The following is an 11,997-nucleotide window of genomic DNA, read 5'->3' as shown; positions in this document are numbered from 1 at the left end:
CAATCTGCATCGGATGGTGTGGAGGTTGCAGCGTCGTAGTCCCCTGAATAGTTCAACGGATTATTCTTTATCTTTAGTGAATGAACAGGAATTGTCGACTTTAAACTACTTTGCAATACAATAAAAGACTTGGTCGCCATCAAAGCATTTAGGAAAATTGAAGAAAAGACAAAGGGCGCAAATGGAACTGGAGCAACCACGGACGGAGCACGAATATATCCGCTAAGCTAGTTAGCAAGCCAACTAGCCTGCTGCTAGCTTTATAAATTGGAACACGAGGAACAATCAACTGGCTATGACTGATAATGAGGAAAGGACAGTCAAATTATAATCCAGAAGGAATTGTTGAGAATCAATCAAATGTTTTAGCTACGCATTTTTTCTTACGAAAGTATTTGATTGGAATGGATGCGTTCTGTAGAATTGCTCAACAACAATAGTTAGCCGGCTAGCTAGCTAAGGTTACTTGCATGTTGAGTTGGGAAGCTATCCAGATAGCCAAATAACGTTACGTCATCTGTACAGTAGTTATCCAGACAGACAGGCAACTACAACAAGGTGGATGGACTGTCATCGGCGTGGGGGTGTTCGTGAAGTTAACGTTAGTTGACTGGGTAGCCCATTATTCCTCCTTCAGCTTTTTTGACACAGTTTAGTATTACACATGACAGAAGTGAACATGGGAGTGTTATATGACAATGGATATAGTTAGCTACCCTTTTGTAAGTACCGTAGGGAAGAAGTGACAACCGATATCTCAGGTACAGTTTAACGTTGGACCACAATGCATTAGGTCTGACGTTCTGTTTTCGGACATAGGATCTCTTTGGTTTTGCTGGACCGCTTGCTAACAATAACTTTATGACGCGGGCTCAGTCCATTATTTCATTTTTGACTGACCACACAGGTCACCGTTTCCCTAAAGCGTCCACAGCCCTCATACCATGGCAGCGGTTGTCAACTACTCACGGCCGTGGTGGGTCAACCTGCTACACCGACTCCCTCATTTCAACCTTCAATTCGAACAGACAAGCAGTGATTTTCGCCCGGAGGACTCGTCATATCAACAGGTAACTTTATGACATACACTTACTTGAACTGTGTCTTGTGAATCAGAAGTTATACATGTCTGTCAAACATTATACGTTTGTAAACAAAGGAGTTGCCAGTGGGTTGCTGTTTGATGTATGATAATATTCTGGGATGATGCAATTGGGGAGTTGAATAAATGGGGCAGGCATCAGCATAGACCAATGCAATGTTATACCCCGGTGCACTGACAATGCCTATTAAACTTGTTTGGTGCAGAGCCTTTGCAAGAGTACTCGAGACTCTTATTAACCGTGGTTCCCTAGGCATGGTACAGTGCATAGACCTAGTCCCTACTGAGACTGGAGGGGTGACTAACAACTACTCTTGCAGGCTATATTTCTCAAACTGTTGTCATGTTGACTTCCCATTGCAGAAACAGCCACTGTTACCTTCTGACATGACATGTATGGATTCCAGGGATGGGTGGAGATGGATTAAAGACAGTGGTCTTTAAACCGAGTCATAACAGGGATCCCATATTTCATAAATTGCATCATAATCATAGCTATTCATCTAGGCCTGTTTTCCGGTTCTCCTAATTAAGTGTGTGTGAGGGGGAGCATAATGCCCATTTACGGTGTGGCCGTTATGGCTTTGGCCTGTGCAACAGCAAACAGAAACTATGGACATTTTAAGTTAGCTAATCACAGGAGATGGGGATTTCCAAAATGAGCTTGTCTGCTTCCAAAGTGTATGGAGGAGGATGAGATTAACAGATGGCTTCCCCTTCCCTGTCAGCTGCTATGGGTATCACGACGACAGTTGTCACAACAGGCTCTAAAAAGAGGGCTGTATTTTCTGGCACTGGGTGTGACTGTCAGTTGAGTGCTCAGGGAGAAGGGAAAGGGAGTTTGCCAGAGCTGCTCATTCACAGCTTCTAGGACCAAGATAACCTGTCAGTTATCAGACTTAATCCTGGGCCGTGGGCCTGCTGACCAAACACTTCATCCAGCCTACACATCTCAAGATAACCCCAGATTAAGTCATGCTGAAGGAATTGAATGTACTATCCCCGAACTACAAAAGTTATTTCTCAAATTTCTTGAGATAACTCTGTCCTAACCAAAGCAAGCTGTGGGCCATGTCAGTGTGAATGAGACCCAGTCATGTCTGTAATGTGCCATGTGTTAGCTGATGATTAGTCTGTTAGGCATTATTTGCATTCTTTTCTGCATTATTTTCATACTGTAACTCTGTTCCTCGGGAGATAGAGCCCGGCACTAATAGGTCATTAAGACCTTGATGTATGACCTTTGACCTGAGGTTGTGACCCCCAAGGTCATCTGGCTGCCCGATTTTACGTTTTAGTCACTTAGCAGACGCTCTTATCCAGAGTGACTTAAAGTTAGTGCATTCATCTTAAAGAAGAATTTCACTATTTATGACCATAATCTGTATTTTTGATGTAAATAGCATGTTCTAGAAGTTTCCAGAAAGTTTTATTTGCAATTTTACTTGATTTTGAGAAACTTATCCCACCAGCATGTGACTTCCTGAGCCTTATTCTGGAGTTACAAGGCATCCAGAAAACATGAACTGATGCTCCAAATACGTCCTTTTACAAACGGCAAATCTCTCAGTATCCTGATGCAGGACTTTAGATGTTGTACACATGACATTTTGTCATACTGAACTTTATCCACAACTTTATAATATTTTTTAACTCAGGCGATAATTTCTAGCGTGCGCATATTGGCGTGCATGCGTTTACTTCCTTGTTCCTCTCGCTTCTGCCTATACCTCACTGACTACTGCACACCTATAAGTTAAAGGGGGCGTGTTTCAAAAACACACTAGCCAGTCTACAACAACGTGTCCACTGTAAACGCAGAGCTGCTAGCTAGCTAATCTATCAAGCAAGCTAATTATTTGTTCTTTTTTACTATGCTACCAACATATCTGACTAGAAAATATGAGGAAATGTTTGAATTTGCAGGCGAGCCTTATTTATTTGATCCGGCATATACAGACAAAGATCTTCAACAAATTGAGGATGACAGAGAAAGGAGAGGGTGAGATGGAGCATGCAGGGGCTCAGGCAGATATTCAACCAGCAGCTGAGATGGGACTCAGGACCTCTGGGAACTGGTGGTATACCTCTGAGGGCAAGTGTCTTTGCTGCGTGGAGTTGGACCTGCTTATACCAGCTTTGGAAATCTGTACTAAACAACAATATAAACGCAAATGTACAAATTCTTACTGAGTTACAGTTCATATCAGAAAATCAGTCAATTGAAATAAATTCATTTGGCCCTAATCTATGGATTTCACATGACTAAGCAGCAGCGCAGCCATGGGTGGCCAATCAATCAGAATGAGTTTTTCCCCACAAAGGGACTTTATTAAAGACAGAAACAGTCCTCAGTTTCATCAGCTGTCTGGGTGGCTGGTCTCAGATGATCCCGCGGGTGAAGAAGCTGGCGTGGTTACACGTGGTCATTGGTTGTGAGGCCGGTTGGACGTACGGCCAAATTCTCCAAAACAATGTTGGAGGAAGCTTATGGTAGAGAAATAAACATTAAATTCTCTGTCAACAGCTCTGGTGGACATTACTGTAGTCAGCATGCCAATTGCACCCTCCCTCAACTTGAGACGAGTGGCATTGTGTTGTGTGACAAACTGCACATTTTAGAGTGTCCTTTTATTTTCCCAAGCACAAGGGGCACCTGTTCAATTTTTCATATGTACAAAAAGCTTATTTCTCTCTAATTCTGTCCACAAATTAGGTTTACATCCCTGTTAGTGAGCATTTCATTGCAAAGATCATCCATCGACCTGACAGGTGTGGCATATCAAGAAGCTGATTAAACAGCATGATCATTACACAGGTACACCTTGACGGGATCCTGAGGCCCATTGTCGAGCCATTCATCTGCCGCCATCACCTCGTGTTTCAGCATGATAATGCACGGCCCCATATCGAAAGGTTTTGTACACAATTCCTGAAAGCTGAAAATGTCCCCAATTCTTCCATGGCCTGCATACTCACCAGACATGTCACCCATTGCTATGCTCTGGATCGACGTGTATGACATTGTGTTCCCGCCAATATCCAGCAACTTCAATGGCAACAGCTGTTGAAGAAGAGTGGGACAGCATTCCACAGGTCACAATCAACAGCCTGGTCAACTCTATGCGAACGGAGATGTGTCGCGCTGCATGAGGCAAATGGTGGTCACACCAGGTACTGACTGGTTTTCTGATCCGCGCCCCTACCTTTAAAAAAAAAAAATTAAGATATCTGACCAACAGAGATCTGTATTCCCAGTCATGTGATATCCATAGATTAGGGCCTAATGAATTTATTTCAATTGACTGATTTCTTTATATGTACTGTAATTCAGTCAAATCTTTGAAATTGTAACATGTTGCATTTATATTTGTGTTCAGTATACATCTCCTCTGTCTAAATGTCCTTATGTGCTGGAGCAGCTGATTGCTAGAAGCGGTGGGGTGTAGAGCGCTGTAGGCTATGGCACTAGTAAAAATCATGTTTGATGTGTGGACTTTCTTTTACACAATACATGTTTTCATTGCTTGCTAGTAATTATATAAATCGATCTTTAAAAAAAAAAAAGTTTGGATGTGTCTGACTTCATTTCCTATTCGACAGCAGTCAACAAGGTTGTTCTGGCTCTGAGGAAGCTGATTTACTAGATCACGTCACGAACGAGCATAATTTATTTCCCCTTTATAAATTGTTTAGGGCGTTCATGTTTCCACTTATATCTAATAATTAATTTCTTCTAAATGTATATACTGTTGCTTCCTCTTTTGCCAGTGTCACGGTATTTACTGTGCGCAAGGCTAATTATGTGTCGAGGAAATGTTTGGTCGAGTTGCATTGTGTCTCATTTCAGTTTCATATTTAACTGCAGTAATCTACCGTTTCGCAATCCTCCCGGTGGATGCAATGTTTGTTTATTTCCATATTGTAATGCGTCCTGAGTGTTGAAGTTATGCGTGTCTCGGTACTCCATGTCTTGTCTGTGTTCTCTGCATAATGGGAGCGCAGCTCCATAAGTAATATGTTTTGCCTCCTGTTGGCCTGCAGAACTATTGTTATGAATTGTGTATTCATTAATGGAAAGTATTCCCGCATATTATTTAGACAGAATATGTTAATGTAGGTATAATGAGGATGTCTGTTACATGATTTAATATGCCATATTTGGGTTAATGGTAAGGTTCATAGGGAGGGGCCATAGGTATAAAGGTACCTGTTTTCACCTGTGAGCTTCAGTTATGTTGTAGCTCTGCTATGTGAGCTGTATGGGGAGGCTGTCCATAGTCTGGTATACCCCAACCTGCTATAGTTGGTTTGGCAGGGTAGGCCTGATTTGAGGCTTAGGTTTTTGATTCATATTCAAACCTGTATTTTAAGTCTGTTCATTTTGTAAATACCTTTTAGTAGGTTATGTACATTTTCATTGGATTTTGTCATTCACCGGGAATTACCTTTCACTGTTACTAAACTGGACACTATTTTGCACTTGATGCTACTGACTGCCCTTAAGGCTGCTCCAACATCTGGTCCCTACGACATGTGCCTAATGATGTGTCAAATGGACAATGAATGCACCAATCCTCTCCCAACTTGGCATGGTATAGTTTGATATGGAAAATTTTCTTAATTTATAGACTAATCAACGGTGGTCAGCACCGGTCCTGGCCGATATGCCGCCCTAGGCGGAACATGGAAAAAATGCAGCTCTCCTATACTCGCAAAGTAGAATAGTAGCCTAGGCTATACGGTGTCGGCCTGCAATTCACTTTTATGAATGTCTGTGTAACCTACCGTTTGTAAAACAGGCAATTTACCATTCATTTATGTTAATGCATGTAATTATTCATTTACCACTCTCATTCTCGGAGTGGAAAAGTTGTTTGCAGATTTCAAAACCTCCTACGCTTGTGAGAAACAACTTTTGGTTGTGTCTGGTTTCTCTGTCCTGTTAATGTTGACGGAGCACGCAAAGAAGTACCTGGCTTGCTTCTCGCAAATGTAAAATGTAGGAAAGTGGCCAGCTGGGCTTCTCAGTTTTTCTTCACCTCACACAGTAAGTCAACGAAGTCCGTTTTTTTTTTTTTTACATTCATTCAAATATATAGTAGTTCCTCACAGTATTTGAAAACTCTTTCCAACACTCTCCCCCTCGATAATCAGCATCGCTGATAAATAGGCTATGGACATGTTGCATGTATTTGTTTCTAATTTAATGATGGTCAATTTTAATCTTCATACTAGAGCATAGATGTCTCCGTTCATACGCTAATTGTCAATTCATTATCTTATAGTCTACTTTCTGGAAAGCCTAAGGTAGGCCTAGGTTTTTTAATACGTTTTAAGGAAAGGAGAAATGCTTGCTCTTGTATCTGACATACGCTAGTGGCTTTGATAGACGGGTGCTTTTACAGGGTTGTGAGTACGCTGATTCTCTCTATAGGCCTATATGTCCATTCAGGAAGTTTCCTAAAGAAGCCTGTCTGGACTCCATCTCTTTAATAAGAGTCAAACGCTCCTGTCTTGCTTTAGTCTTGTAAAAAGTCTGTTTTCAGTAGCTTAGGCTACATTATTTCTCTCATTACAGCGTCCTCTCTTTGCAGAACATATGCCACTGCCATCGAATGGCCACAGCAGCAGGGTTTGTGGCATTATTATTATCTGTCTCCCGGGTGGCGCAGTGGTCTAGAGCACTGCATCGCAGTGCTAGCTGCGCCACCAGAGTCTCTGGGTTCGCACCCAGGCTCTGTCGCAGCCGGCCGCGACCGGGAGGTCCGTGGGGCGACGCACAATTGGCTTAGCGTCGTCCGGGTTAGGGAGGGTTTGGCCGGTAGGGATATGTGGATATTGTAAAGTGTAAAGTGGTAAAGTGTGTAAAGTGGATATTGTAAAGTGGTTGTTCCACTGGATATCATAAGGTGAATGCACCAATTTGTAAGTCGCTCTGGATAAGAGCGTCTGCTAAATGACTTAAATGTAAATTATGTGACTATTTCGGGAAAGGTTTGAGAACACATCGGACTTCGCTTGAATGGTTTTGTGCGTCGAAATAGGATCTGTATTAGAAAATGTTATATGCAGAAAAGCCAACAGACAAGGACAAGGTAGGCATATATCATTATTTTGACTTGTTAATGTAGTCAATACAAAAATGTGACAGGTCCTCTCCAACCTGGCATTTCTTCATTTGTCGAGTAATATTTATAAGTAATAACCTGAATAATAATGAAATGACATGATAATAACGAAGTTTCAATTAGGTTTTTATTAAGACGCATATCAATTTCGTCAAGTGTACAAACAGAATTGTTACCTCCCCTTTTTTGATTACCATTTGTCTGGTGGCTGTGCTTAGGGAGCTGGAACTCTGTGGGGTGTCTGCACCAGAGTGGGAGTGTTAATTTTGACCTTTTGGAGCGACAGTGGTAAGGGGCAGGAGTCCAAATCGGCTACAATCTGGGCCTTGTCTGGTCTTGGAACACTAGCTATGTTCTTGGGTGGTCGTGTTGGAAGTTGAACATTGGAGAACATGTCCTTGTACACCACAATCTTGTCCTCCCGTCTTTTCAGCACAGCTCTACCAGGTCCATCCAGAAGGTCTGTTTTGTTGGCTCGTAAATGTTCTGAGCAACCCGGGATTTGTTTTTTGGAGGAGAACCATACTGTACCTGGGTGTGCCTGAGAAGAAATGAAACCCCAATCAGCAATTTTCTCACTTCCGCATAAGATTTACACACTAAGTCTGCCTGGTGTCTACCTTTCCTGAAAATAAGATGGCAAAGTATGCACAATGACAGTAACAAGCATTACTGGAAAGAATGACATTATGTAACGTTCATCAAGTCTACAAAGACATGAAAACAATGACAATGTGATTAGCTTCTCCCTAACCCTAGACAATGTCTCCATAGAATCCATGACCTCTCCGTTATAGAATCCATAACCTGTCCATTGCAAAACCATCACATTTTACCTGCATCAGTGGTTGCCTGTCAGGTGTTTTTGTCCGGGGCTACAACAAAAATGTGTGATGTCGGGGTTACTCGTGAACCAGAGTTGGGGATGTTACATGTTAAAATCCGAAAAGCTTGTGAGAGTACATTGTAATGCACTCAATTGTGGTGCAACTTAATGGGTTGGTTCTGGCTGACATGGAGCATTGGTCCATTAACTTGAGGTTTCCTGTGACATAAAAACCCCCATAAGCAACAAGACAATGTCAAATCAGTCTTTTATACATAAACTCAGCAAAAAAAGACATCCTCTCACTGTCAACTGTTTATTTTCAGCAAACTTAACATGTGTAAATATTTGTATGAACATAACAAGATTCAACAACTGAGACATAAACTGAACAAGTTCCACAGACATGTGACTAACAGAAGTGGAATAATGTGTCCCTGAACAAAGCGGGGGTCAAAATCAAAAGTAACAGTCAGTATCTGATGTGGCCACCAGTTGCATTGAGTACTGCAGTGCATCTCCTCCTCATGGACTGCACCAGATTTGCCAGTTCTTGCTGTGAGATGTTACCCCACTCTTCCACTAAGGCACCTGCAAGTTCCCAGACATTTCTAGGGGGGAATGTCCCTAGCCCTCACCCTCCAATCCAACAGGTCCCAGACGTGCTCAATGGGATTGAGATCCAGGCTCTTAGTTGGCCATGGCAGAACACTGACATTCCTGTCTTGCAGGAAATCACGCACAGAATTAGCAGTATGGTTGGTGCATGTTGTCATGCTGGAGGGTCATGTCAGGATGAGCCTGCAGGAAGGGTACCACATGAGGGAGGTGGATGTCTCCCCTGTAACGCACAGCGTTGAGATTGCCTGCAATGACAACAAGCTCAGTCCGATGATGCTGTGACACACTGCCCCAGACCATGACGGACCCTCCACCTCCAAATCGATCCCGCTCCAGAGTACAGGCCTCTGTGTAACGCTCATTCCTTCGACGATAAACGCGAATCCAACCATCACCCCTGGTGAGACAAAACCGCAAGTCGTCAGTGAAGAGCAATTTTTGCCAGTCCTGTCTGAGTCCTGTCTGGTCCAGCGACGGTGGCTTTGTGCCCATAGGCGACGTTGTTGCCGGGGATATCTGGTGAGGACCTGCCTTACAACAGGCCTACAAGCCCTCAGTCCAGCCTCTCTCAGCCTATTGCGGACAGTCTGAGCACTGATGGAGGGATTGTGCGTTCCCTGTGTAACTCTGGCAGTTGTTGCCATCCTGTACCTGTCCCACAGGTGTGCTGTTCGGATGTACCGATCCTGTGCAGGTGTTGTTACACGTGGTCTGCCACTGCGAGGACAATCGGCTGTCCATCCTGTCTCCCTGTAGCGCCGTCTTAGGCGTCTCACAGTACGGGCATTGCAATTTATTGCCCTGGCCACATTTGCAGTACTCATGCCTCCTTGCGCAATGCCTAAGGCACATTCACACAGATGAGCAGGAACCCTGGGCATCTTTCTTTTGTTGTTTTTCAGAGTCAGTAGAAAGGTATCTTTAGTGTCCTAAGTTTTCTTAACTGTGACTATAATTGCCAACCGTCTGTAAGCTGTTAGTGTCTTAACGACCGTTGCACACGTGGATGTTCATTAATTGTTTATAGTTCATTGAACAAGCATGGGAAACAGTGTTTAAACCCTTTCAATGAAGATCTGTGAAGTTATTTGGATTTTTACGAATTATCTTTGAAAGACCGGGTCCTGAAAAAGGCCTGTTTCTTTTTTTGCAGAGTCTATAAGTGAAAGCATTATTGCTAACTGTTTTGATAAGCAGTGATCTGATAGCTAAATATACAGTATGTTTTCTCATTGCGTTGATGCATGTTAGGATTGCACATCAGCAAAGCATTTTCAATAATATTCAGCAAATAACCTAACAAAAACTACTTCAGTTCCCTTGTCGTCGCCTGGCTGATCTTGTGAGTGACTAACTGAAAACGTAGCTAGCTAGCTACTTAGTACCTGTGCCGTTAGCACGCCCCCTACTTACACGCCCGCAATAGCGAGAGGAACAAGTACACGCTTGCAAGCCAATATGCAAAATTAGCGGTCGAGTTCAACAAAATGGATTATAACGTTGTGCATAAGGTTTGGCATGACAACTTTGTGTGCAACATCTAAAGACCTGCATCATGATACTGGGTGCTTTGCCGTTTATTAAAGGATGTATTTGGGTGTTTTTGGAGCCTCAGTTCATGTTTTCTAGACACACTGAAACTCCAGCATGAAGCTCAGCAGCAGCTCAGAAAGCTATTTGCTGATGTTGTAGCTTGTCCTGGGCTGAGCGGGAGCTTCCTTCGGTAAGGTTGGGAGGGCCACGAGACCGGATGTGGCAGGATGGAGTGCTCGGGTTGGGGTGTAGGGTTTGAGCATAGCCTGAGGGAAGGTAGGGGCAGTTCCCCTTGCTGCTCCCTAAGCAAGTATCATGGTCTTGTAGTGGATGCGATCTTTGACTAGAAGCCAGTGGAGTGTGCGGAGGAGCGGGGTGATATGGCAGAACTTGGCAAGGTTGACCACCAGGCGGGCTGCAGCGTTCTGTATAAGATGAGGTTGTACTCTATGGATGCTGTAGAGCTTGCAGGAGCAAGTCACAGGTTTGATGTTTGCAGAGAACAGCAGGGTGTTGTCCAGGGTCACGCCAAGGTTATTTGCACTCTGGGAGGGGGACACCGTGGAGTTGTCAACTGCGATGGAGAGGTCTTGAAGCAGGCAGGCCTTTCCGGGGAGGAACAGCAGCTCCGTCTTGTCAAGGTTGAGCTTGAGGTGGTGCGCCGACATCCAAGCTGAGATATCTGTCAGGCATGAAGAGACGCGTGTTGCCACCTGGGTTTCAGAAGGGGGTAAGGAGAAAAGTAGTTGCGTGTCATCCGCACAAGGTGCACCTGTGTAATGATCATGCTGTTTAATCAGCTTCTTGATATGCCACACCTGTCAGGTGGATGGATTATCTTGGCAAAGGATAAATGCTCACTAACAGGGATGTGCACAACATTTGAGAAATTAGCTTTACATGTTGTAAAATACAGATATCCCCAAAAACGACTTAAGTAGTACTTTAAAGTATTTTTACTTATGTGCTTTAAACCCCTGGATGTTACAGACAGTGTTAGCAGGGCAGGCCTGGCTTTATGCTGTCCAGCACACTCTTCACTAGGCTATAATGTGCTTTCAGTCTTCAAAGGTCTTTCAGGGTAATGGGACAGCTTTTGTCTTTGGCCAAGTATGTCAGGGAATAATTAGACAGTCGGACAGATTATTGATGCTGACGTTCTTGCCGTCCCTGGTGACTAAGGGCTTACCCCCGCCAACATCCCTCTCCCTCTCTCCACAGTCTTTCTTGACGATTCCTAAAAATATTCTACCCGTCTTCTACTCTGCAACCCAACTCTTATCAATACCTACATATGCCATACCTCACACCTGACTACTGTAAACACGATTGAAACGTACAGTATATGACCATCAGTATCCTACCTAATTTCTGCACCTGTAGAGCTCTTTCTGGTTCAAGCAGCAAGGTAATGGCAACAAGGCATACTACTGTAACGGGTAAATCCATTTGAATTCAATCACTTTTTGACAGCACCCCTTCCATACATATTTGCCCATTGTAGAAGTGCTCAGAAAGGGACATTTTTGGACCTGAATGCCAAAACCTTTAAGAGATAAAGGTGCTCAACGTTGACGTATTTTGCATACTCAACCATACCATGAGACATGTCTTCATCACTGGGTCGAGATGTAATTTAAAACTTTTACAAACAGTGTTGTTAAACTGTATAATTTTTTACAATTAGGGGAGGGGATAACCATCCTCCTGCACTCTGCAGCATGGCACTTGTTCACAGGGTCAGAATTAATGGATATTCTCAGCTCATTTAGTTGAGGGTTTAC

The 11,997-nt window shown here is 43.4% G+C and overlaps 1 protein-coding gene across 1 annotated transcript in view; it reads left to right on the top strand.

Annotated features, from left to right (window-relative positions):
- LOC120036315 (protein tweety homolog 3-like) overlaps window positions 1-11,997 on the top strand; it is a 58,896-nt gene continuing 46,899 nt past the window's right edge. The window contains exon 1 of the mRNA XM_038982790.1: window positions 1-1,070. Within this exon, the coding sequence (XP_038838718.1) occupies window positions 945-1,070 (126 nt within the window). The 5' untranslated portion in view covers window positions 1-944. The remainder of the gene's footprint in view (window positions 1,071-11,997) is intronic.

This window comes from Salvelinus namaycush, chromosome 3, assembly GCF_016432855.1.
Source record: "Salvelinus namaycush isolate Seneca chromosome 3, SaNama_1.0, whole genome shotgun sequence".
In the NCBI taxonomy this organism is placed as follows: Eukaryota; Metazoa; Chordata; class Actinopteri; order Salmoniformes; family Salmonidae; genus Salvelinus; species Salvelinus namaycush.
Note: the sequence above shows the minus strand (reverse complement) of the source record. Positions and strands in the feature narration are given on the sequence as shown.